This window comes from Alexandromys fortis, unplaced genomic scaffold, assembly GCF_014885135.2.
Source record: "Alexandromys fortis isolate MF-2015 unplaced genomic scaffold, M_Fortis_MF-2015_v1.1 scaffold_75, whole genome shotgun sequence".
NCBI lineage: Eukaryota > Metazoa > Chordata > Mammalia > Rodentia > Cricetidae > Alexandromys > Alexandromys fortis.
The window spans coordinates 5303116-5331055 of record NW_026067956.1 but is presented as its reverse complement, the minus strand read 5'-3'; the positions used below and the strand labels follow the sequence as shown (position 1 = coordinate 5331055).

Sequence of the window (27940 nt, the reverse complement as noted above, 5' to 3'; positions counted from 1 at the left end):
CGGTTTCCTTCTCTCCTCGACGTTACCTTTTAATTTCACCTGGAGAGAAGCAAGCTGTCAATCAAGGCTGGGTACATTATAGTAATCAAGGGAGTGGGGAACATGAGCTCAGAGGGGCTCGGGTCTCCCTGCGGGCATCTGGCCGGGGCCTCTGCACTGTGAGGTTCGGTTGAGCCTCGCCATGTGACCTTTCTGGTAGCTGCCTTTAATGTTCCTCCTTTCAATGACCAAAGCCTTTATGGCCAACTCGTCCAGTCATTTGACAGACAGCTGACCCTTCCCTTGTACCCCATGGCCTTGATTGGGGAGATGTCAATCAAGCAGCCACTTCTTTGACCCTTGGTGATGGGACAATAGCTGGAACTCTTCCTGGATGTTCTGAGGAAACTGTGCTAGCTACAGAAACCGTCGCAGCTGTGGCTGCAGCTGAAGCCATGGCGCTGTTCTCGGGAGGCCTTCCTCCACTCTGACTGTTTCCACACAGCCTGCAGCAGCTACAGAGAGACTTCACTGTAGCCAAGATAAGTCTCAATGACCTGTGAGGACCCATTCATCTAATCTTGGGTCCAGGGCAGAGAACTTCCCTGATGGCTCAGCAAAAAAGCTGCCTTGAAGCATTGTCTGAAGCTCAAAATGGGGGAGGGGAATTAGGAAGTTGTGCACAAGTACGTGTGCCCTTTTCTATCTGTGTATTGATTCTCAGTCTGGAAGTTGCTCCTCTGTGCACGACTGTCCACTGGTGTCTTCGTCACCGGTCTAGGGCTCTGAAGGCACACTGTGACCAGGTCAACTCTCCTAAAAGGAATTGATTAATCGGGGCCTGACTTACAGTGTCAGACTTTAATCTCACATGGCAGGGAGGATGGCAGGCCAGCATGGTGCAGGAAAGGAGCTGAGAACTTGACATCTCCAGGAGGGGAGGGGGCGTCTGGCATGGGCTTTTGAAACCTCAGAGACAACCCCCCCAGTGACATTCTTCCTGCAACAAGGTTATACCCATTCCAACAAGACCACATCCCTTAATCCTTCTAATCCTTTCAAACAATTCCACTCCCGGTGACTGAGCATCCAAATCTACCATCACACCGGTGTTGTGACATTGGCCTCCAAACGGTTCAAAGTGGAGTGTGGGCTTTTGTTTGCTTATGCGTTGTTTCTCTCTGGTAGAGTGAAGGAGCTAGTTTCAAAAAGAGCAGACAAAAGCCTGGGATTCAATCCCAGCAGTGATGGCAGTGGCCATGAGTGCTCTTCAGCAATGGGAACACTCCAGAGAGAAGTCAAAAACAGAAAACTGGAGAGCCTAGGCGATGGGAGGCAACAGGCCTGACTTCAAGATGGTGAGCCCCTCAGGCCTTGAACACTGGGAGGGCTGCAGAGGGCCACCACAATCAAAAACTCTGTGGTCCTGACACCTGAAGCTTGGGAGCCTAGAACATTAACTGGGTGCTTCCTACTGACACTAAAACCCCAGAACAATAAGTCTCTGACCTGGGCATCTATACCAGTGCTTAAACCTCTGGTTTTGAAAGCTTGGAACAGTAAGCTTGTGGTCTGGGTGGCAGAAAGCCATAAGCCTCTGGCTTTGCGAGCCCAGAGTTTGCACTGACCTGAGCATCTAGAATGTAAGTATCTGGCTTTTAAAGTCGGAAGCTGTAAGGCTCCAGATCTTAGGCCTTGTGCTGTGGGCCATGGGGTCTGAAAGCCCACCCCTGAGCTTCTGTCACTGACGTGTTCCAGAAAGCCAACACTGAGGAACTATGTTAGGGTTAGTCTTGGCTCAGGCATTGTTTCCACCTGAACAGAGCAAACAGACCCACAGCCCACTGTCTGCAACAACACATTTGTCAGTAAACTGAGAGTGTGCAGTCAAGTAGAAACATAGACGTTTCTAGTTGGCCTAGTCAGCACAGCCAGGCATGTTTTCTGACTTCTGTTATTGATCTTTGGGGTCACTAAAACTGATTTTCAAATACAAGTCTCTGTTTGGTGAGTGTAGACATGAGCGTGTTTCTTTGGTGAGTGTAGACACAGGTGTGTTTCTTTGGTGAGTGTAGACACAGGTGCGTTTCTTTGGTGAGTGTAGACACGGGTGTGTTTCTTTGGTGAGTGTAGACACGGGTGCGTTTCTTTGGTGAGTGTAGACACGGGTGTGTTTCTTTGGTGAGTGTAGACACAGGTGTGTTTCTTTGGTGAGTGTAGACACAGGTGTGTTTCTCTGTCCAGCCAAGATCATCATTTCCCATGCTGACCCCCTCTAGCTATGGAACTGGCCTCTCATGGCAGGTTTTTGCAGTCTCAGGCAGCCAAACTCTGTCTGGAGACAGCGGCACCCCGACTGCTCCTCACTGGCACCCAAGTGGATCCACCACGTGTAAACACCACCTACTCCATAGTCAACTGATAGGGTTGACAGGCTCAGCACGAGGCACTGTGCTCTGGCCAGTCCAGTTTTATTTTTTTTCCTAAGCCGAAAATAAATCTTAAGACAGTCTCATAATTTATTATGACTGAAATAGTAAGTAGCTTACATCTCAATTGCTAAAAAAAAAAAATAGTAAATAAAGATTTTTAGCAGACCCCCTTAAACCAAATTACTAAGCCTGAGGAGTCTCCTTCTTTCCCTCCTGCCAGGGCCTTGGTCCCCTGACTTACCCTCTCCTCTCTCAAGTGCGTGGTCACAAATTCATGCCCGTCCTGACCCTGCATGCACAAGACCACTGCTCTCTCAGCTAAATCAGCTACAGGAACCTGTTTAGTTCATACCTAACTTGACTGGTTCAGAAGCCACCTGGGAACCAGACAGAAAGTATGGCTTCCGAGGTTTGCTCCTCACAGTGGGGGGGCCAGGAAGGTCTTCGGAGAAGGGGAGGAGAAAGAACTGTGTCTTGAGTGCCCTTCCCCACAAGACCTGAGGTCAGTCACTGCACCCAGCCGAGGCTATCTGGTTACAAATCGGCACTGGCTCTATTGTCAATGGTTACTAGTTAAGAGTTCTAGACTTTTCAAACTTGACTTTGGATCTATTAGCTTCAAATGTGATGGCCTCTAGCTAGAAAACAGACACCAAGTGAGCTGTAGGGTTCTTGCTTCTTCTCAAGCCGACAGATGAAAATTAGAGACGGACAAGATGAAGCCATGGTCTCTACGCTTCAAGACGCGTGCAGCACACAGTCCACTTGTAGAGATGCTAATGAGATGAAGCTAGAGGGAACCCGTAGACAGGGGCAGGCCAGGGCCGGGCAGGGCAGGCATGATGGCCAGAGGTCAGGGTTATTGATAGGGACGGGGGGCGGGGGGGAAAGGAATGCAAAAGATATTTGGGTAGCAGCATCCAGGAAAGCTTGGCGGGTACTGAGATAAAGAGATCAGACCCTGAAGTGTAAGAGAGATGTGGACACATAACCACAGGAGAGAGCCCAGAGGCCAGGATGGTGGTACCAGACGACAGAAGCCTGGGAATTTACAGGCTTAGTTTCCACAGTTCTACTGGCTTATAGATCAATTGGCCTAAAGGTTAATCTATTTCCCGCCAGCATTAGACAAATCAAATGTCACCGTACTGGTCTCTGAGGAGAAACGGAAGGACAAAAGGGAGTCAGGAAGAGCTGAGCACACTGCAGGAGAGTGGCTGGAAGGGCAGGGAGACGGTGACTACATCCACTGAGGCCCTGTGAGGAGCCTGTCCTGTGCCGTCATAGGAAGTCTGTCCCAAAGCACAGCTCACGCTTCTCCATTCCTCTTTCGCACTCGCTGGATTCCACGTGGTACTTTAATGAGCATAAACGCTATAATTAACGCTGGAAAAAATCGTAAGCCATCAAACAGCAGCTGATCGTCTGCGGCATTTCTTTGCGAGCGCAATAAAGTTAAAAGAATTTTTCCTGCTCTCAAGGATGTTTTGGTCTTTTTATGACCCACCCACCTAGAAGCCTCTTGGTGTTTATTTGCCCGGAGAAACAATGAAGCTTTGAAACTCTGCACCAAGAAACAGAAAAGACACCATAAAAGAGAAACCCATCACCACGGCTTTGACCATCTGTGGTGAGGAACAGGAAGCTCAAATAGGACCTCAAAGGGATAGAGGCAGGATGGCCATCTGGGAACTGAAACAAGGGAAACCCGGGCCCTGCCCTCCCAGCTCTAAGTGTGCACTCTGCTTAACCCCTGGAATGCCACGTGCCACCACAGCCCTTGGAAAGCAGGGCCTTGCTCGGGGGCGGGGTGTCATACTCAGGCAGACACATTAAAGCCCCAGAAATCTTCTTGGGATCACGAATTAGTGAGGTGGGTAGTAATTAAAATGAAGTAAATTGTGAGATTATCTTCACTTGATGGTACTTAAAATATTTATAACACCTCCCTCCCAAATAAGTGTAGTGCGTAACTTAAAACTTCTGACTGAGTCTAGGGGAAAAGAAAGATCTAGACTTAGAAAGAATGTTTCCCGCCGCCTTCCATCCCAGCAGAACTGCTCCTGGGCTTAACTCGTCTATAGTTTAAAACCAACAGGACTCAGGAGGAAGAGGGAAGAGGTTTGCAGTAAGTTGGAAAAAGCACTTCTTTTGAGTCTTAGGACATGGGATGATTCTGAAAATTCAACCCATGTTTCGCTATCACTTGTAGTTATTAGACCTCCACCTGGTACAAGAAAAACAGGGGCACAAAAATGGAATTGTCTGTCGGGTGTTAGGGTTGAGACTCCATCAAGACTCTGACGAGTGTGGATGTGGCCATCGGAGACAGACATCGAATAGGCACTGTTCTGCCTACTGGTATTAGATCAAGTACTTCCCCCGGGGTGCGTTTTCAAATGTCTGCCTGTATCCCTAGAGCCTAAACCACAGAAAACATTGCTGCTGCTGTTGAACACACAGTATGGTGGGAACTCCCCTCATGCTCTTCCAGATGTACGGTTTTTCTTGAGGACGGTCAGTTTTCACAGTCACCTTGACACAGTCTAGAATCAACCTGGGAAGGGAGTCTCAGTGCGAACTGTCTAGATCGGGCCGGCCCGGGCAGGCTTGTAGGGTTTTTCTTAATTAGGTTAATAGAGGTGGGAGAACTCAGTCTGAATGTGACCAGCACTATCTCTGGGCAGGACGGTGTGGAATGGAAAGGAGACAGTGAGCTGAACAGAAGCAGGAATTCACCCGCTGTATAACACATTGGCTGTCTCAGTTTCCTGTCCCTGTGGCTTCCCCAGAACGACGGACTGAACTCTAGAATTGTGAGCTGACAAATCCTTCCTGCCTTGCTTTATAGTCAAGGCATTTTACCACAGCAAAGGTGTATTAGCCACTTTTGGCTGCTGTGGTAAAACACCAGGACCAAGGCGAGCTTACGTGAGAGCTTACGTTGGCTTACAGTGCCAGAGGGACAAGGGTCCATCATGGTGGGGAAGCCACGGGAACAGGAAGCTGGGACTCACGTCTCAACCACGAGCCTGAGGCAGAGAGAGCAAATGAAAGTAGTGAAAGTTTTCACTCTCAAAGCCGGCCAGCCCCCAGGGCATGCTTCTTCTGATAAAATGTCCCCAAACAGCACCATCAACCGGAACCAAGTGTTGAAATGCCTGAGACTGAGGGGGATAATTCTCATCTAAAAACCACAATAGGAAACAAAATACCCCAAATTTAGAAAAAAAAAATCAAAAATAAAACAAAACAAAAAATTCAAATTAATCAAATGTTGTTCTCTGTCATTTCTACCATGTCAGGGATGGGGTGGGGTGGGTAGTTATCCCTTAGTGTCCCGGGAGCTCTGCTTCAGGGCTTATGTTTGTCTTCTGGATTCCAAAAATCCATGATATTCAATTATCTTTTAAAATAGCTAACGTTTCATGAGCCACACACATCCTCCTGGACCATACACGCATCGTCTACAGGACGTGGAACGCCCAATTCAGTGTAAAGGACGGTGGATAGCATACAGTGTTACGACAAAACAAAGATGCCCGTTCGTGTTCTGTGCAGAAACATGTCTTTACGATGTTTTTGACACCCCAGTTGGGTAGATCTGCAACCGTAAAATCCCTAGATACGGAGGGCTGGCTATATTAGCTAGGATTATTATGTTCTTAGAGTCAAACCAGTAATTAAGTCAGCCGAGTGACATTTATTTAAGCTAAATTAATTAAATTGCATTAATTAAATTAATTATCAGGTCTTGAGAAAGGAACCGAGAGCCTGTTCCTCAAAGCACACGTGTTTACTGAACCACCTGGGCGGGCGTAGTCGGCTTAATTAGAATACGAAGTCCCTGCTTCCTCCCTTGCACCCCAGAAGTCTCTTCTTGATGACTGCTATTGCTCTGGCTAACCCTGCCCTGCCCGCAGGAGTCTTCCCTTCCTGACCAACCTTCTAACCTACAGGCCACTCCATCTGTCACTCACACTGGGATCCAGCCTCTGCAGAGTGGGTTCTGCCTGTCGCAGGTGGGACTCTGTCCTCGGGTCTCCATATTTGGGCTTCCCTCCACACTTTATCGCCTTTATAGACTAGTTTGCATCCTGGCATTTGAAAGGTCATTCCTTAGCGTGCACCCTGGGTGACGCAGCAACCCCTAGGAGTTTTAAAAAGCAGCTGACCCTCAACAAAAGCACAAGTCCTATCAGCGCCGGCAAGCTGTCTAGGAGCTATTCAATTTTGTATCTGTGTGTGTGTGTGTGTGTGTGTGTGTGTGTGTGTAGGTGTGTTTGGAAGACACCTGCCGTGAATCACAGTATAGATAAAAGCCTCTCTTGTGAGTTCTTAAAATACTTTCTCTGGCATGCTCAAAATAAACAGAGAAGTTAGGACAATGTTTTAAAGACTCAGAGGGAGATACTTTTCAACTGAATTAATTCCTGCTTGACATCCAAGATTCTCTTTTAAAGAGGAGGGACTGGGCCTGTGTTCAGGGTCTCCCGAGTGCCGTAATCACAGGGACAGGTTGCCGGGCCTGGGTCAGCTCTGGCGGTCTAATATCCTTTCGGCCTGTGGGGTATTTTGACCTAGCATTTTTCATCAGGGACTCCATTACACGGCTGGCTGGTCTCTCGCTGCGTTAATTACAGAATCTGAAATGCTGCTGAACATGTGCGGGCTGCTTCTCCTCGTCATTAATCCCAAAATAGTTCAGGAGAGCCATGCAGGCTGACTCAAACCTAGAGGTGACGTAAATGACTGGAAGATGTGCCTGGGTCTTAAAGGAATGCTGAGCCGGTGGTGCAGGAGGCTCGAGCATCCAAGGTCACTGGGATCTAGGGATCTAGGGCTGGGCGTCTCACCCTAGAACACTGCAATACCCTGGGGACACCAAGGCATGCCTGTGTTTATTTTTACAGTTCTGGAATAGAACCTGGGCCTCATGCATGCTAGGCAGGCACTGTACCACTAAGCCACGCTCCCAGCCACATTGTGATTTACAATGACTTAATCCTGGCATCTGGGAGCTCTCTTAAGAAGCAGTGTCGAGCTGGGCACTTGTGCGTCATCAGGCAGACCCCAGCTGAATCCCTTTTCTTCTTCCACATGAGGAGGAACACAGGGAGCAGGTTGAGAAATGCGAGTAAGGGTTCGAGCGCCTTCTTGAAATAAAGAGGGATTTGCTCTGCTGTACTCTGCTGGCCCTTTCTTCATTCGCTCCTCAAAATAAAACTTCTTGGGTTAAGCCCCCTCCTCAGGGGTCCTAGAAGTAGCAGGACACAGAGTTTAAAGGCCACCTAACCTGGTCCCCACGAGAATGAAAGGAGTCCCCAGCATATGCCAACAACCCCCTGAGAATAAACGCTCAGGATGAAAGGTTGCCCTCTGAGACCCACTGGTATGGGCCCTGAATCTGCGGCTGCACTCAACGCTCCAGCTGACGGCTTCGCTTCTCTATTCCCTCCCACGCATTTCTTTCCAGTGTTTCCTGGGCACTGGAGGATCACAGATTCATTCATTAAAAAACCCCACAGCTTAGTGAAATGGGCCGGCCAGACCTCATTTATTGTTCTTAAAATACGCAGCATTTCATCTAAAACTCGTTCCGTTTAGCAGTGCCCTTTGACCAGATGCGGCTTATTTTTCCATGAGCAAATATTTAAATCAGCCCATGGGCTTTAAATGTCCAACAGAGGCTGAGGGTAAGACCTGAGAAGGTAGATGGGGGCGGGGGCACGGGTGCTGGGTAAGAACTGATTGCCCATTTCTCAGAAGGATGCTCTCCTTCTCCAGAGTCGGGCAGACAGGGACCCACAAAAGAAGCTCCAGGCTCAGGGGATGGTGTGATCTAGTCAGAACATCTAACTTTCTTCCACTGGTAACAGGCAAAACTGACGGCTCATATTTACAACTTTCTACCGGGAGGAAAGAATGGCGGCAGAACGTGTGAGTTTAGAACACTTTGAGAAGACTTTCTCGTACGGACAGCTGAGGAAACACACGACCAAGGAGCCACTGAGGGGCACGAGTCTGAGACAGCTGCACATCCACACAGCAAGTGTGCGGCAGCTCTCTAGAGAGGCCAGGACATGTGGACGGAGCTGCAACAGTCCCCCGCTTCCCTGGAAATGCTTCAGCATGGAGTATTGCTAGATCCACGCTTACCCAGAATCCCAGGCATGACCCAGACCAAACGTCAGCAAATAAAGAAGAAAGTATAATGGCTCACACCGCTGGCCCCAGCACCGGGAGGCTGGTGATGTACCAGCACAACTTCCAGGATCGTCTAGGTCAATGGTACTGTGACCCTTTGGCAGTCAAATGTCAGATATCTTTACATTACAATCCATAGCAGTAGCAGAATTACAGTTAAGAAGTAACAATGAAATAATTTTATGGTTCGGTGTCACCACAACATAAGGAACTATATTAAAGCGTTGCAGCATTAGGAAGGTTGAGAACCACTGTCTAGGTTATAGAGCGAGACTCTCAAAAAAATGAATAAAAATAAATAAATAAAATAAAAACAAAAGAAAAAAAAGACTCCCACAAATGTCATTTGATCGCCTCCCCAGCCCTTTGACAAGGCCTCTAATTAGCACGCTCAATGCCATTAGAGGAAAACCTCAAGGGTCAGTCATTAGGATGACTAGGTCTACTTGTTTTGCACCAAACGTCACAAAATACAGTGTGCTCTGGGTGCCTGGACTGCTGTGAGATCAGGAGTCCCTGCTTAACGATGGCTCATGATGGCCTGTCCCTGCCGTCTGGCTGCATCCAGTTCTCCCTCACAGTTTTGGTGTTTCTTATCGCAAAAGGTAAGCACGTAGCTGGGTGTGATAGCACAGGGCTGGAGTCTTAGTGCTCTAGAGACAAAGGTGACAGGATCTCGAGTTTAAAGCCAGCTTGGGCTATACTGGAAGACAGGCTCTCAAAATACCAAGACTTGGGAACATAGCTCAGTGGTATGGCACTTGCCTGCCATGCACAAGGCTCTGGGTTCGATCCTTAGTGTGGAAAAGAAAAGATTTCAAGGGAGGCCTTCGAACGGTGTCCTCTGCAGAAAGGGTTGTAATGACAAGGGCTGTGTGTGTATCTGGGTTTGTTTTTACTGCGTGGGCAGTGGCACCTTACACAGAGCAGCAAAGATGAAGAAGTGGGGAGTCTCTGCTCAGATGAGGTCAGGAGGCTAATGCTCCCCACGCCAGGGCTGTGCTGCCTCTGCTGTGTTCTGGTCTTATCCTCATCTTCCCTGTCTTGCAGGCTCCGTTTAGGAGAAGAGAGTCAGTTAAATTCAGACATCTCTGGGAGCGGTTTCCTCTCTGGGTTGCTGAAAGTGTTTGTTGAAAGCATGAAGCCACATTCAACTGTTCCCCCACACAATACCACACTGAGGCTCCACAGCCTTCTTGCCAGCAGTGACCTGGCTGGACACCAGCGTGCCTTGGTCTAGGGACCAGAGACAACTTCAAAACCCCCAGTAAGCCTATCCCTTCATTAGCTCACACTGGCTTTGTGGACCACAGTTCCAGTAAGCGGCCTGGAAAGTCTGGCCTCTAAGTATTAGCAAACTCAAAAAAAAAAAAAAAAAACTACTGTAGAAACAAAACCCTGACATGTACACACAGCAAGTGTGGAGGGAGGACCCTGCGCCATGGGTATCTCTCCTGTATTCACACACTGTTGTAGTGTGGAGGACACTGCACCATGGGCATCTCTCCTGCATCCACACACTGCTGTAGTGTGGAGGATGCTGTACCATGGGCATCTCTCCTGCATCCACATACTACTGTTGTGTGGAGGACTGCACCATGGGCATCTCTCCTGCATCTGCACACTGTTGTAGTGTGGAGGATGCTGTACCATGGGCATCTCCTGCATCTGCACACTGCCATTTTTCTCTGCTCGGTGTGTGTGTTCAGCCACACTTGCACGTGTCTGTACGTGTCGGAGGCCAGAGGTCTTCAGTGTCTTCCTCTGTCACTTTCCAGCTTAATTTTTGGGACAAGGTTTCTCACTGAAATTGGATTTGGAGTCCACAGATTGCTGGATGAGGGGCATCTGGCCCCCGCAGGCTCTGGTGCTACGGTTACAGTTCCAGAATTCATGTGGGTGCTGTGAATCTGAACGCAGGTCCTCATGCTCGCACAGCCAGCACTTCACCGGCCGAGCCACCCCCAGCTCTCTCTCCTAGTGCTTTCGAGAGCGGCTGTCTCCTAGAGGAAACAGGGACTATCCCAAGAGTGTGGTGTTCAGCACAGGCAGTGGGTCTAAGAACGCCAATAAAATCAGAGTGGCCTGTGAACAGCTCTGGGCACAAGGCAAGACCTGATGGGAGAGGGGGGAGATTTTGGTCATTAGAGAACCAGTCTCTCCACAGCCCACTTGTATAACGAAGAAAGTCTAAAATGGGGCTTGGTAGCACAGGCCTATCTGCGCAGCTACTCAGCAGGTTGAGGCAAGAGAATTGCTTGAGATGAGTTCAAGACTAACTTGGGCAATATAGTGAGACTGCAGCCAGAAGAAGTGGCGTGGCAGAGCACCGCCCAACATCACAGGGCTCGGTGCCAGCCTGGCGAAATCAATTAATAATAGGTATTGCCTACACAGACACTTCCTTCTCTACAGGGTAAGCCTGGGCCCCGCCCCAAGGTGATTTAAACACAAGAAAGAAGTGACTGTCCCCTATTGCCATAGTTACTTTTCTCCGGCTATGACGAAACACCCTGATAAAAGCAACTTAAGGAAGGGTTTGTGTCGCTCCACAGTTTGAGGGTACAGTCAATGTGGCAGGAGCCAGAGGCAGCTGGTCACACTTCACAGGTAGGCAGGTGAAGGCTGCTGTTTAGCTCCTCACCCCAGTTAACCGGATCAAGATAGTCCTTCGCAGGCATGGCTAGTGGCTAACCTAACTAAGCAACCCCTCCCAAGTGTGCCCACGGGCTTACGGCTGAGGTGATCCCTGAGCCTGATGGTTGACCTATAACGCTGACATCACACCCTGACATTGTTTCCTGTGTGAAATTTGGAAGGAGTGATGGCGAGTGCAGAGTAGACCCCAGCTTTGAGCGGCCTATAGCTGGGGCTCCATTTTGACTCTATGTTTACTCCCTGGACGATAGAAATAATTACACCCAGGGAGTAGGTTTGGGATATAACTTAAGAGAACTCGTGTCCAGTATGGTGCTGCAAGCCCCAGATATAACTCAGGACCTCCATCTCTGCGCCGGTCTGCCTTGTCCAGGCTATAATTTCACCTGCCTGCTGCCTTTAGCTCCCCTGCCCTGAGTATATGACAGTCCAGGAGTTGACAGGGTCGGGATACATCTCTCTCTGACATAGGTAACCAGCAAAGGACAGCACAAAGGGGCAGCCTGCTCTTTGATATGCTGATAGCTGAAGAACCCTGACTTCAGCTTGGTTTCCTCCTTTCCCATTCCCAGTCCCCCACCAGATGCATGCTGGGAACCCCCATAACAATGTAGTCCGTGCAAGAGCTGCTTCCATCCACCCACAGCCCCTCGGCCAGGTCGTTAACAGCAGGAGTTGGTAGCAGTGCTTGGGTGATTTTGACATATGGGGCTGACAGCAGCGATGTTGACAAAGGCACTTCTGTTAAATTCCCAACTGCACGCTTTGTCCTGACTCTATCAAATGTGCACCCGCTTGGGACACTAAGGTGCGAGAAGAAAACACCCAAGACATTTGAGAGCTAGATCCTGCCGTGGGTCTGACGAGAAGTAAAGCATCTGTGGCATTTTTTTTTAATGTTTATTCGATTGGGAAGGCTGCCGGGGCTGAAGTGAGTGGTTTAGGAATGATTCAAAGCGGCTTTCACCAGAGCACAACTGTGTTTAAAGTGTGTTTACACTTGATGTTTGCTTTGTTCTCGAGCGCTTTGTGTAACGAGCCACGTGAATCTAAAGTCACAGCCATCAGATAAATCCCTGCGTGTGGGAGAGAGCAGAGCAGGAGCCTCGGTGACCTACAGGCTTGGCAGCTGTGCGTGGCTCAGCCCTCAGCAAAGGTTCCGGCTCCTCGTATTGATGCACGCGTAACAAGCCGCATTGCTAAACACTGATGGTTTTCTAATGGGAACTTAAAAGGCCTTCTTATATAACAAACCAAAGGCATTTCAAAAATTAACTTCAAAAAGAAAATTGAACTTATTGAACACTTTTGTTTGCTTGAGGGGAAAGAAATAAGGGGAAACATCAATTGTCCTCCAAACAACACATTTCTAGCCTCAGAGCTTTCTGAAATTCAGCAGCAAAATACAGCAGTTTGAAGTTCTTTCCAGTCTGTTTCCTACCCGTATGGGTTTCCCAAAGATAGAGGTAGGGGCTGGAGACGGAGCCTGGTGGGAGAGCGGGTACACGTGTGAAGCCTCTGGTTCCCCATAGGGTAAGTAATGCACTGTGCACACTGCATGTACCGCTCCCCACTTCAGGTATGGCTTTTCCGACACATTAGTCATTAGCCTTGCAGAGCAGCGTGTCACAGAAACACTTGGGCCGAGTCTGTCTCTGCTAGCCGTGTTGCTCTTACCCTGCACAGGGGAGCCGGAGGCTGGCCGTTATGGAGAGATTGACACACCCAGCCCCTTCTGAGTGCCTGTGTGTCCAAAGACACTAGGACTTGCTTTGTTTTTGCTTTTCGTTGGTTCATTTAGACAAGGTATTACTCTATATCCCAGGCTTGCCTCAAACTCAAGGCCATCCTCCTGCTTCTGTCTCCTGAATGCTGAGGCTGCAGGCGAGTCACCATGTCTGAGTTGGTACTATGACTTTCATCCCTCTACATGCAGTGCTCAGTGATCCAAGAGTCAAGTACCCGGGAAACATTTTTTTTTTTTTTAAAGAAAACAAAACCAATTTTAAAAGGAAATGAACTGACAGTCTTTGGAAACCAATAGCAGTGTGAGGCCAGGTTTTGTTTTGTTTTGAAAAAGAGAAAGGAAGGTCCTGGGACTCTCCTCCAATCTAGTACCCGGGGTCTCTGGGACTACAACTCTTTATCTGAGCCTGGAAGCCCCAGCTGAGCCTGTTTCCACAAGCACCGCACCGCACCGCACTGCAAACAAACCCCACCGCTTGAGGCAGCCTGAAGGACGCCTACTTCCCACAGCCAGGATACTCAAGGGCACAGGAACCCCTCAGGGGGACTGAAGAAGAAGCTCTTTGTGGATAAACTGAAAAGCCCAGAGGAGAAGTAAAAACACAAGGCGCCAAGCATAATTTCCCCCAAAGACTTCTAGATCTCCTTTGAGGAGATTAGTCCAACTCTGGACCGGTTCCCAAGGAGGGTGCCAAAGACAGCAAACTCTGACAGAGATGAAGCTCACCAAGACCCCAGGCTCTCTCCATCTGAGATGTCAAAGTCCTCAACCGGGCCTGCTGTGCTTCCAACTTCACAAATATTTGTCTTTACTTTCTAGAAAGTTTGACACATGGAAAAATATGTATCTCTATATGTTAAACTAATTAATCATCTTTTCCAAGTTGTATGACCAAAGGCTTCATGAGACATGAGGCTTGCACGTGAGTTCTGCGTTCAAAAGCCCTTTCATGCTACCTAAGTTTAGCTAGAACCCTAAAGGCAAAACATCCCAAAGCCTGGGGATTACATGACATCAAACCCACCACATTAAGTATGCTGGGGAGGGAAGGACCTTAGCACTTTCCAGCTCTAACCTGGGCTGTGCTGATGCTATTTGTTTAATGACTGTGACAGATGAGCTTGCCTGCTAAAACAAAGGGTTGAGCAGGACCAGGTCCTTGGGTTTTAACTGGCAACAGGACGTGTCACGTGCAGATGCCTAAGGAGGGGCCACTGGTAGCTCCCGTATGGCAGAGTCTTAGAGTCTACGGTTTGTTTTGCTGTTGTTTGTTGGCTTAGAATTTCTGTCCCTTCAAATGAAGAATACAAAGTAATTGTATTTTCGTAAAGGAAATAAGAAGGTGGAGTGCAAAAGTTCCAGAGCCCTCCCGGCGGGATCTTATCAAAGGATGCAGACACTTGCAATTTGTTTGGAAGGAAGTTTAGCTACAGAAAGAAGCAAGAGGGCAGATACCATGGATTGGAAACTTTAACAAGGATTCCAGCAAGGCTGTGCCAATAGATGCCAGGGGGGACATGTACCTCCACCCCCCTGCCTGGCCTATTGCTTTTCCTGTGCAGTGAAGCCCGGCTGCAAGCCCTGCTGGGATAGTAGACCATACCTCACCCCTGGCTGGCTGACCCCATCCCTTGCCTGTGGTGTTTGTTCATCCACTTTGCTTAGCATTAAGACAGTGAGCAGCCACCAGGCAGGCTGGGAACACAATAAACGCTCTTGTTTCCAGGGGGAGAAACACACAAAGCTAATGGTCAAAAGGACTAACGTTAACACAAAGACCTAAGTGTCTCCTGTATTGGTGCCCTGACCGAGGACAAGTACAGTGAGTCCTCTCGAAACAAAAGCAGGAATGAGCAGGAAGTGCGGGGAATATGTTATGGAGGGCAAGGGTATCCTAGGAGGAACTTGTGAAAGGCAGACAGCCCTGTGTGATCCTATCAGGGCCAGAGTAGCATAGCTGGGGATTAGCACCTGGACAGCCCAGTGAAGCCAGGTCTCCTGCACTGAGCATCTGAGAAGAAGGATGCAAAGGAGCAGGGTGTGGCAATGCAAAGTGTCTGTCTCCTGGGGGATGCAAAGCAGAGGTCTCTATTCTGCTAGGGTCTGGATAAGAGCACACACTAGGAGCCCCGTGACAGAGACGGGTTCTCTGAAAGGCCTTCTGCCACTTGGCATGTCACTCACAGTGTGGTTCGTAGGGAGGAGGCGGGTCTCCGCAGGGCACACACTCCATGTCTTGAAACCCAACAAGTTTGGTCTTCCGGTAAAATCTAGAAGAGGAAGGAGAGAGTCCTGGTTAGTGGTGTCATCTAAGCTCGCTGATACAGCTGAATTTCACGTCATCGGTCACCAGCAGCCTCTAGAACCGGCACTTGGTGAAGTGAGGCACCCAAAGGCTGGGCAGGTGGTGGACACTGCACAGGCTGGTTTCCTACACAGAACATCCCCACTAGGGTGCGATGCTGGAGAGGGGGTGTGAAGCCAGTGGGCTCTGGCAATTCTGTCGTAACCTAAACCACAAACGCCTTTTAAATAAAGTACTAGATTTAGCATTTGAAACTTAGAAGCCCAAACGCAGCACGTATATTTTCATTAGACATGTTTGTGGTCACTCTGTAGACCAGTCTGGCCTCGAACTCACAGAGATCCGCCTGCCTCTGCCTCCCGAGTACAGGGATTAAAGGTGGGCACCACCATGCCTGGCTAAAACTGGTTTTAAATGCTTAAACTCTTAAATAATCAAATGAATGCTAATTGATGTAGAAATCCATCATTTTTGTTTGGAAAGTAGGGGAAAGATTAGTGCGTACACACAAATGCACACAGGGTGGGGGATGTAGGGGTCGACGCTGACAGATAAGAAAGAGGACCTGTACTATCCCTAGAAATAAATAAAACTGAAAACGCTCAAGAGAGAAAAGAAAACAAGTTTTAAGGTCTCTCAAACTATATTCACGTCCTATCTTTAAACCTCTAGTTTTTTTTTAAAAAAGTCCCAGCTTTTTTAAAGTTACAATTAATGTCTTGACTGGCCATTTAGTGATTATCCTGTGTGTTAGCGTCTGACCTTGAGTTTACTGTGCACTGTGAGCAGGTTGGTAATCCTGGAAATCTAACAACAGCTGGAAAAGGTCTCAGCTGAGCGTGCCATGTGGTGGCATGTCTGTAAACCCAGGAGGACTGAGGCCAGCCAGAGCTATGCAGGGAGACCCCTCAAAACAAAACAGCACCCAGAATTCCTAGATTCTTTGGTAAGCCACTGAGTAAAATAGCAGCTGACCGAGCTCTGGATGTTTCTGCCTAACTGTCTAACAGCGCTGGTGCCTCCTCTGGCCCTGCCTGTGAACTGTGCCCATGCCACCCCTTCCTGGCTAGTCTTCTACTCAGTATTACAGGCCATTCAAACATGGCGGGACTTCTCCACCTCCAGCCTCACAAGCATGCTGGTTTTCAAATACATGATCTATTTGAATAAATTATTTTGGTAATTGGGCTTTTTTTTAAATTTATCTATTTATTTGCTTATTAAAGAAAACACAGACATCAAAACAGTCTTATGGCAAGGGGAATTTCTTTATTTTTTACATGTTAAATAATGTCTACATTCAATTCCAATACTTGATCTATCTCTTTTTAAGTGGCTTTAGAAAATGTATTTTTGTGCCTTTGGTGTCTGCTGTTGAGAGTTTGGGTATTACTTTTTCATTTTTCTGTACTAAAAAACTATTATAGATTTTGCCAATATTAAATGAAATTATATTTGGTAATTTCCTGGATGGAGGTATAAAAAAAAGCACAATATTTATTTATTTATTTTTGGTTTTTGAGACATGGTTCCTCTGTGTAGCCCAGGCTATCCTGGAACTCAGAGATCTATCTGCCTCTACTTCCCGCGTGGTGGGATTAAAGGCGTGCGCCACCACCCCAGACATACATTACAGTCTCTAACAAGACATGCTTAAATAAGAAATCTCCCTTCACCCTTGGTGGTTTTGTTCTGAGACAGGGTTCCACTAGGTAGAGCAGACTGGCCTCAAACTCAAGATCCTCCTGCCTCCTGAGCGCTGAAAAGACGTGGGCCACCACATTTGGCATCTGCTGCCTTTATTTAAAAATCTTTATATGCACGTTTCTGCTGTAGTAAAAACCACACACCAGCAGGTTTCCCGTCATAAGCAGCTTCAGGTGTGCGCTTGAACAGTGCTGCCTGCAGGCACTTGTGAAGCCGAGCGCCAGGCTCCCTCAGCTTCCCCGGCTAAGGCTCTAGTCCTGTGGGCCCCTACTTCAGGCTCAGTAGCTCCCCAATTGCTCTTCCTTCTGTTTCTGTGAAGGTGACAACGCCACACACCTCATCTGAATGGCAACCACAGCATCGCCAGCTTGTGACTGGCCTGTTCCATAGCATGTCATCCACACTGGAGCAAGAGATGAGACTAATGTCTTTCTTTCACAAGGCCATGCAAGGGCTGACTTCTAGGCTCCCCTTGGGTTCCTTTGGCCTGTTTATCGCTCTTTGTGCCAATACACACTTTTGGCTACTGTAGCTTAGTGATGTGCTTCAAGAAGAGGGAGTATGAGTTCTCCAATCTCCTCTTTGTAAATTTTATATGCCCGTGAGTAACTTCATGAGAATCCGGTAGGAAAGCGCTTTATCAGATATTAATGGAACATATTTTCATAGTCAAGTCAGAGTAGAGGTTTGACCAATCGCTGAATGCAGCCGGGATTTGATCCAGCTCATCCAGTTTTAGATTTGTTCGCATTACAAGTGGCACAGTTTCCTGCTGCGTCATCCATGGTCCTGTTGAGGTCGAAGGTCAACCTCCAGCGTTGGTCCTTCCACTCTGGGTTTTTTGAGACAGTTTCTCGCACTAGCCTGGAACTCATCACACAGGTTTCATTGAGCTAGGATCACACACACACACACACACACACACACACACGCTAGGGATGGCTTTTTGACTGTGGGTTCTGTAGATGGAACTCTGGTCTCCAAGTCTCCGTGGCCAACACCCCTTGCTAATTAGGTACATGTTCCATCACTGAGACACCTTGCCATCTCTTAGTTTGTACCACAGTTTGGGACACAGAAACATTTGAAACTGCATTTCCTGTCCAAGTGGGGTAGGAAATACATTTTTAAAAAATGAAGCAAATGAAAGGAAACACAGACATTTATTATATAAAAGGTTTGGCTGAACTGGCTTCAGAAGCTCGAACGGTAAATCTGTTCCTGGCTTTCGGACAGACAATATGAAAAGACAAAAGAAACCCATACTGACCTTTGCTTACTCGCTGTGGGATGAAGAGCGTCATGTAAACACATCGTACGGATGTGAAACTCACTGACAGCGTTATGAGGAGACAGTTCTAACTGAACTCAATCCAAGCTAGACTGGCTAGCCTGGCGGACACATTTGAAAACGCCATCCTAAGAAACCCTGTGGTGGACCGGCACAATTTCCACCAGCGAGAGCTCTGCCACCAAGCAGAGCTATGGCGCAGTCGGCTCTGGTTTTACAGCGCCCTGGCTTGAGACCTCTGAGCCACCGTCCAGCCAAGGCTCAACTCTGCAGCACACAGGATGGACGATGGATGCAGGATGCCTCAGAGACAGCTCTGTTCAGACTGGCACTTCAGGTTCAGGCTGACCACCAGACCAGTGTACCTTGTCAGCAGTCCACAGTGACCCCATATTTGAAACTGCACAAATGTCAGTGATAGGGTGAAGTGTTAGCCTCCGAGCCCAGACCTCATCAGCAATGTCACAGTCGCCTACGGACAGGATCTGAGCAACAGGAGAGGAGGACAGGAAATGTGCAAGCCAGTCTGGGAAGCTCTCAAGAGCTGGGAGCTGATAGAAAACTTGAGCATAGAAGGGGCATGGGACAAAGAATGGACAGATGAACGGAACCCTTTCCTGCGAGACTTCCTCATTCAACGGGCACCTACCTAAACAGGAGGAGCAGCGCTGGGGGAACAGCCCTGCCCCTCTCCTCACCAGCTGGGAGACTACAGGCATCAGCCACCTCTCTCAGGACCAGTTTCCTTCTTTGTAAGGAGTGGACAATGCTCCTTCTGAGTTTGCAGCATCGTTTGGTGACAGTGCAACCCCCAGGAAGTGTCCAGCAAGTAGTAAGAGCTCATTAAATGGTATGGCCAGAAGAAGCATCAAAGAGCTAGAGAGGGCAGGTTATGCCTTCAGACCTGAGTTCTAGTTCCCCACTGAAGAGAAAGGACAGGTCACGAGACGCCTGCGGCCACTCTGACGTAAACAACCTTTTCTAGTTTGCACTCCACTGCTACAATAAATGCCATGAGTAAAAAAAAAAAGCCTCTTGGGGAGGAAAGAGTTTATTTCAGCTTATAGCTACAGTCTACCACTGAGGGAAACCAAGGCAGGAGCCTGCAGGCAGCAGCTGATGCAGAAGCCACAGAGGGGTGTTGCTTATTGGTCCTCTTTTTGTGATGTGCACAGCCTGGCCTTTATACACCCCAACCATCTGCCCAGGGGTGGTACCCACTGTGGGATGGGCTCCCATACCAATCATTTAATGAAGAAAATGCCCCACAGACCTGTCTATAGGCCAGTCTGATGGAAGCATCATCTCAGTTAAGGTTCCTCTTCCCAGATAACCTTCTAGCTTATGTCCAATTGTGAGAAAAAAAAAAAAAAACAACCTAAAACATAAAAACAAAACACAAAAAAACCTAAGCAGGATACAGCCATGCGAAGCGTTCCTGGTTGCAAGGCCACTGATGGGCAACCCTGTCTAGTGTCTACCATGTTTACACTGGACTGGACAATCCCCTAGGAGCTTTATGCTTTACCTTCCTAGCCCTCTAACAACACTGCAGGGTGGAAAGGGTCTCAGCTTGTGAGTGACTGGCAGGAAGATAATGAACATATGTCGAAGCCAAGGAACTGGGTTTTTGTCATTATTTAGCCTGTGGGCACTGAAGCCAGCTACACACACACACACACACACACACACACACACACACACACACAGAAAGAGAGACCCACGGTACGAAGGGGTCAGATGGCTCCTGTGAGTGTGGCCTCGGAATCACGACACTAGTCACACTCACTGAAGCAGTGAGGCTGAGGAGGCAGAGGTGGAGAATGACAAAGACCACCTCAGCATGGCCTTGACAGCACCGGCTTCGAAGCAAGAAATACTTTGATTTTTTCTTTAGTTTACTGTCTGCAAAATATAGTTCAGCTATTTGCCTTCTCCATGGAAAGCTAGTCAAACCATAGGAGCACTTTAAAAATAGTGTAGAATTACTACCTGCTCGTCTATGAATGCCGCCTAAGAGAGAATGTAACTTTAAGACTGCCTGTCTTTTCATCTATGGCTACTTTACTGGGCGTGCATGGGTGTGGTTTGGATCTGTGGCTCCCTTTGGGTAAGTAGCTTTTCTACATATTTGCCATTTGCTTTTATTACTGGAGAGCATCTACTCAAAGTCTTTATTCTTATTCCAAATTGTCTTTTTGGATTATTGAGTTGCAGGAATTCTTCACGTCTAAAGAATATGGGAGACTATGGTGAGTCAGGTGACTCCCCCCCCCCCCCGCAGAGACCCAGAACCCAAGGAGCTGTGAAAATAGCAGTCTAAAACCAAACACACATGAAAACCAAAAAGGTATGCCATATTTCTTCAAAATTAAAAAACTTTCATGCCTCAAAGACACCATCCAGAAAGCGAAAAGACAGTCACAGAGCAGGCTGAAATGTTGGTAAATCCCACGTGTGACAAGAGGTGCGTTTACCTAGACCCATGTGGACCGCTCAGGATGCACGTCAAAGGGTCCATGGAAGAGTCTCCCCATTCCCACCTCTGTCTCTTCCACTCTTATCCTAGCTTACTCTTTTCTCCTCCTGGGACTCCCTGGGCCTCTCTGCAGAGGCAGGGAGAGCAAGTACGCAATCACTGGGCTCCATCCTTAGTCCTGTCTCTCTTTAAAAATACGGTGAGACGGCATTTTTCAGATATTTATCTCAAGTGTTTATTTGGGGCGGTGGAGGTGTGGCATGGCATGTATGCCAGAAGACATCTCGCTCGGAGTTAGATTTTCCCTTCCACTAGGAGTGACCTGGGGTTCGAACACAGGCCACCAGGCTTGGAGGCAAGCATTCTTACCTGTTGAAAGATTCAGCTGACCCGGATTAAACCTTAAAGAAAAAAAGCCAGGCTGATGCAAGCTCCGCACGGTCAGGAATCTCTGCCACCTTTTCCTCTGACCTACTCCAGGGACTGAGGGAATGCCCATTGCTGCAGCTCACAGGGCTCCTCTTCTGTGAGCTGCCGGGCAATCCCTTCGTCCATTTGTCTAAGTGCCCCTGTTCACTAGTTTGCAGAAACCCTAGGGCACACCCCTTTGAAAGGGTGACTGCTCTTCTGCTTAGTCACAAGTGCCGGGAACGGAGTAAACTCAGAGGCCGCAGATGGAATGGAACAGAAGTTCCAAATGTTGCCCGAACATCTTCATGTTCCTATCTCTGTGTCTTCAAACTTGGAGGGAACAGAGAATATACCTTGGGAAACATCATATTAAATAACAAAGAAATGGCCCAACTCACCCGGGCAAGCAGTCCCCGCAGACAGCGTCGCTGGTATGTGTGCAGTTGGCCCTCTGAAAGCGATTCACTAGCGCACAGTCCACGCATGGCTTGCACTTCTGGAAGCCCCAGTCCTCCTTGAACCTGTGCGGCCTGCAGGGCACACACTGTGCGTCCTCTCCGTAGCCGAAGCCACATTCCTGTGGGGATTAGTGGGGAAAAGACAGCTATTCACACTTCGCAGGCTTGAAAAAGAAAAGGCTGCAGGGAGAGAGAAGACCCACCGAGGCCCGCCTTCCCCCGGCACAAAGGCGGCCCTTTTTAGCAAGTTCAAATGTGTCTTCCCTGGCTGATAATCTCTCGTGGCCTGCCTGAATGTCCTTAGCCATCCACTTTATGCCAGAGGCGGGGAACATGTGCATAAGAAAAGGTCGCTCGGATTCCCACTGGGGCATTAGGGCAGAATCGTGGCCCTTTCTTCTCCCCTAATTAAGCCAGCCACGTGACTGCTCAGAAGCCGAAGCCAGTGGGCCACTCAGACACTTGTTCACTGACCAAGGCGGAAAATAAGTGCGCCCCTATCCGTGGTGCAGCTTCAGAAGATAAAGGCCGCTGTGTGAGAGGTTTCCTAAGCCTTAAAACGCTGACTGGCTGAACACTTTCTGTCACCAGAAGGCCTGTTATCTATCTGTTCAAAGAGAGCTGAAGTGGTCCTAAGGGGTTACCAGCCAGAGCCTGGACTGCGGCTCAGAGGCAGAGAGCCTGCCTAGCGTCAGGATGCCCTGTTCAAGTCCTAGTCCTGCAAAGGACACCAAACACCTAAAGGCCTCCAGCGTCAGGTGCACTGCACTGATTGTTGGCTCGTCTCCGGGATGAACGAAATAAACGGCTCTTCGGCGCTCCGATGATTACTTCCCACAGGTTCAAGAGCTACCTAAGCTATGGCAATCACATGATTGTCATGCAGCATAAATCCCAGGCTGCAGTTGTGTATTCCAGACTAGTTGTTCACTCATATACGAGGCTAATGTCGCGCCTGGTCTTCAGTAGTCATGAGAATCCTGAAGAAGGCTCTGATGCCAACGAAGGGACAGACTTGCCAGTGCAAGTGGACAGCAAGCAAGCAAGGAGCAAAAGCTTCCTTTCTCCATGCCCTTGTGGAGGCCACCCGCAGAAGGTGTGGCCCAGATTAAAGGTGGGTGCACCCATCTCAAAAGATCTGGATTAAAAGCGGGTCTTCCCGCTTAAAAAGATCTAATAAGAAAAAAAAAAAACCCTTCACAGTTGTACCAAGCCTCTTGGGTTTTTTGTTAATTCCAGATGCAGTCAAGCTGACAACCCAGAATAGCCATCACAAGTCCACCCCCTGTGAACGTGACACACAACCTTATCTCCTTATGGCCTGTATAATTTCCAAATGAAGACAATAACCAGGTCATAATTACACCTATCACGATATAACTATGCCATGTACAATCGCAAATGCATTATATATGTCATCAGGTCGTAATTACACCTAATATGATGTCACTGTTCCTCATAAACCACAAACACATAATAAACTTCAGAATAGGTGGTAATGTCCCTTGAGGGTCATTCTTTTGGCATCTCGAAACTTAAATATGATAACCACTGATATTTTCTTAACTGACGTTACAATGCATGATAAAGAAATTGAGGGAAGAACACAAATATCTGTATAAACACATTCCTAGCAAAATATGACAGAAACATTCATGGCAACCATAATCATTAATTCTGCAACTGGTCACGTGGCCTCAGCTGGTATTTATAACTACTTTTCTCTATTATCCATTCTGCATTTCCTCCACCATCAGCATGTACCTTAACAAATCTTGGCTCTTTTCCTGGGGGAGTGACCCACCTTCATTCCTAAAGGATCCATCCTCTTCGTCATTCTACCTGGATCCCTGAAGGATCTCCCACACTCCAGACATAATCTTTCTTATCTCTATTGTAGAGAAGCAATCTGATTTGCCCTTGGTAATCTAGATCAACCACTCCTTTGAACACTGTTATTTCTTTCTTAGCCTGTTGGTTTAAGGGCACCAGAAGCCCAAAGTGGCCAGGGGGAGTCTCAGCTTTAAGTTCAATGGAACGTTTGTTGTGTCTACTGGTGGAAGGGTTCCCTGCTCTGGAACCCAAACTTCTAGGGCAACAGAACTTAAGGTTGTGGGAACAGGAAGAAAAAAAATTTCCTAGTGGGTTTCTGGGGTGATAGTGAGTGGAACTGTTCCCTTTTCAGCTCCTAGATTCATTCTTGAAACCGTGGACCCTGGCTATGGAAGAAACCATACCATATATTAGACACTGATCCAAAGCATATACCACCTTCTGGAGGACACTGCCCCAGCCCTCTAGACTGCTGCCACCCCGGGGAATGGTGCCATATCTGGGGTTGTGTTGGTCTCTGCTGTTGGTAGATCTGGAACTCAGCAGCAGCTGTAGCCAGGTCAGCTTTGGTGAGTGGACATCCATGTTATTGAGCCCATGCCTAATCTCCATCTCTGCCACCAAGGCCACTTTGTTCATGGGCCCATTGGGCAATGGACAGGAATGAATGAAAGAGACTGACTGTCCACAGAAAGGTCACCTTATCTATTTGATTACTGAACTCCTCTGCTGACGTCACCTTTTGATGAGCATCTACATGCGACCTAAGTGTCTTCACACCCTTTGCCCAATTGGAGAGATCTATCCACATAATTCTTCCCCAGATGTCTTTCTCGCCAATTTTCCAATCATGTTTTTTTCCAAGTCAATCCATTGGCTTTGGCCCGTTAATCAGTGAACAATCACACTCCCGGCCATTTTTCCTTCCAAAAAAACTGTATGACCATGTGTACTGCCCGAAGTCCTGACCACTGTGAAGGTGTCTCTTCGGCAGTGTCTTTCAGGGTTTCCCAGAAAGAGATTGTGATGCTGCAGCTGTTCACTTCTGGACGGTGCCTGCATACCGCGCAGAACCGTCAGAAGACCGTGCCCCAGTCCTCTCTTCCTCAGTCAACCAATCATAGGGCAAACCCCATGAAGATACAGGGGCATTCTGGGGGGTAGACAGCATTATACTGAGACTAGAAACCACTGGCATTCAGGCAACTTCTTTGTGTAACCTGCTTGTGCCTTTGAGACCTCTCAATCCTGACCACCCATGTACCACTTCCATTTGAGGACAGATGGTGTTGCATGTGCTACTTGTTGGCTCGGTGAGTCAGGCTGCACACTAATTTGGTGGCCCATTGTCAAAACGTTTTAACTAAAGCCCAATAGCAGGCCAAGGGCTGTCTCTTAAATAGAGACTAGTTGTCTGCAGATGATGGCAGAGCCTTATTCCAAAAGCCCAAAGGTCTCTTCTGTGAATCACCTATAGGGGTCTGCCAAAGGCCCCAAACAGCATCCCTAGCTGCCACTGACCATCAAGTCTGTTGGATCATATGGTCCAAGTGGTAGAGCAGCCTGCACAGCACCTGCTGAACAGCCTTCTCCTGTTCCAGGCCCCACACAAAGCCAGCAGCTTTCTGTGTCGCTTGGTATAGGGGCTGTGTCATATGATATATGGGGTATAATAGGAGTAACACACCTAAGTGGAGACTGTGCTATCTCCTGACCCAAACAGGCCCACTAAACATTGAGCTTCTTTCTTGGTCATGGGCGGGGCCAGGCGCAATAACTTATCCTTGACCTTAGAAGGAATATCTCTGCATGCCCCACATCACTGTACTCCTAAGAATTTCACTGAAGTAGAAGGTCCTTGAATTTTATTGGTTTAGCAGACAATAATTCCCTCAGTCAAAAGTGGAAAAGGCAGTATTTCTGCAGGTGGGGGTGGGGGACATCTTCTGCTGAGGGGAAAGAGACTACTTCCTCAGGTAAGATAAACCCTCCGGAATCTGAGCCTCAGCCGGGTCCTCCCACTCATTCCCCCCCCCCCCCATCACAGCATCCTGTTCTTTACCAATTACTGCCCTGACTAGCGGCTGACACCTTCCGAGCCTGAGATTCTCATTTTCACTGTAATTCAGCCAACCCTATAATGAGGGCTCCGGTTTGATTTTCTGCAGCTTGAGCTCTGTGGCTGCCGGAGGGAAGATTCCCCTCCAGTCTAAACACACATTAGGCTGAGACCGCACATCTGGAGACGGTCAGCTGTATCACTGAGTTCACTGTCGTCCTTCACTGTCTTCTGAGGCGCTTGAAGCTGGTTAATCTTGTCACCGACTTCATTCTTTTCCTTTGCCAGTTTATCCAGAAATACTACGAGCAACTAATGATCATCACCATTTTTTCCACACACTGTTAAAAGTTTTATATATGGGCTCGCCAAATCCATTGCCTCTCATCATTAGTGAATCAGGACAATCCAACATAGTTGCCTCCTTAAGTTTATAAAATAGTTCCTACCATGGGCTTTCAACACTCTCTAATAGAAGAGGCTTCTGGAGCTGTAGGTGTTGGCATATTGGAAAGCTTATTCCGGATATTTAAAAAATTCATCTGTATATTTCTGTTGTTCTAGAACTACTTCTGGTACCAAAATCTGTATTAGTCATGGTTCTTGAAAGGAACAGAACTTATAGTGTGTGTGTGTGTGTGTGTGTGTGTGTGTGTGTGTGTGTGTGTGTGTGTGTGATTTACTAGAGTAGCTTACAGGCTGTGATCCAACTAGTTCCCCAATGACTGTCTACCAAGAGAAGATCCAAGAATCCAGTAGTTGTTCAGTCCACGAAGCTGGATGTCTCTGCTGGTCTTCAGCATACAGTAGAATCCTAAAGAAGTGGGCTCTAATGCCAATGAAGGAATGGACTTGTTAGCAAGAGCAAGCAGGCAGAGAATGAAAACTTCCTTCATCCAAGCCCTTTATATATAGGCTGCCAGCAGATGCTGTGGCCCAGATTAGAAGTGGATCCTCCCACCTCAGAAGATCTGGATTAAAAGTGGGGCTTCCCACTTCAAATGATTTAATAAAGGAAAAAAAAAATCCTGTGCCCAGCTGCTGGGGTTTTAGTTAAGTACAGATATTGCCGAACTGACAGCCAAGAATAGCTGTCACAGTCAGTATGTCAGAGAAGCAGACCTGTGGCCCCACAGAGAGCATCACCAGCCCACTTGCCACATTGGTTTTCACTGGAGAATTGCTTCCCAAGGGCACCCATTGCCTGGCCACATATGCATGTGCACTCTGTGACATCTTTGGTTCTCAAAGTGCAGTTTCCCTGGTATTTTTGTTGATGTGCTGTGAAAGGGTGGAAATCCGAGGATGTGGTTTATATGGGAAGAATCGGGAGCTGGTGGGCTCAGCATGTCCAGCCTGTCACTATCTGAAACACACTAGTCCCTGGTAACCTCGTAAGGAAAATTTACCTCTAACTTTGAAGTCAGAGCGTCACTAGAGTGTCTGTTACAAAAAGAATCATGATGATTCAGGACTTTTAGATTTTCAGCACATCTGTTAAGGACTGTATCCAAACGGAAGTGTCTTTGCACAGAATCTCAATATAACCAATAAACTCTTAATTATGACGGGGGAAGTCCTAGCACTCCTGGGTGCTTACTCCCTGAAAGCCTTATAAAGTCTAAAGCCACACTCACTCCCTTGGAGGGAAACACTGCCCTAATGACATTGCCTAAGGGGATGACACTTTAGAGAAGTGTTGGCCTTAGGCAGGGTGACCCAGCTGGTGTTAGAGCTAAGACTCCAGCCTCCACAGGTCACCTGCAGAGATGCCACCTTGCTAAAAGCTACACCACAGGGTAAAGACGGCACACGGAGAACACGGGACATCAGTTAGCGACTATAAACACAGAACCAACTTAGGAACTGAGATGATCACAGGGTAGAGATGGCACACTGAGAACACAGGACATCAGTGTTAGTGACTTTAAACACAGAACCAACTTAGGAACTGAGAAGATCACCTTTGCAGAGCACGTTAGAGAAGGCCACAGATGCAGGTGGGATGTCCCAGTAGGGATAAGGTAACATCTCTTAGGGCTTCAGCTTCTAATCTGTACCCCCCCCACCCCATCCTCACCCCCCAATGCTGGAATACAGGGCCCAGCTTGTGAAAAATCTCCATTTGTCTATAAAGTGCCACCTTTATTTTTATATAAAACCACTTTTGGGCCAAAAAATTAAACCTGAGCCAACACCAAGGATGGATGGCCTGTGCTAGAAACTAAGCATAAAGGACAGGCAAAATCAACCCAGGTTTCATCAATTAACACGTCCCCTTTGCGATAAGCATCGCCTCCCAGAACCTGGTGTCCTCTCGGTTACTATGCCTCTTTCAACTGCATTTTTTTTTTTTTTTTTTTTTTTTTTTTTT

At 47.9% G+C, this 27940-nt stretch overlaps 1 protein-coding gene across 5 annotated transcripts in view; it reads right to left on the bottom strand.

The window, feature by feature from the left end:
• The window catches only part of Tnfrsf19 (TNF receptor superfamily member 19), a 93596-nt gene that overhangs the window by 24080 nt on the left and 41576 nt on the right, over window positions 1–27940 (bottom strand). For all 5 annotated transcript variants that reach the window (XM_050152221.1, XM_050152222.1, XM_050152219.1 and 2 more), the window contains exons 4-5: window positions 21615–21793; window positions 15208–15293 (exon numbers count right to left, since the gene is read on the bottom strand). In XM_050152221.1, the coding sequence (XP_050008178.1) occupies window positions 15208–15293; window positions 21615–21793 (265 nt within the window). The remainder of the gene's footprint in view (window positions 1–15207; window positions 15294–21614; window positions 21794–27940) is intronic.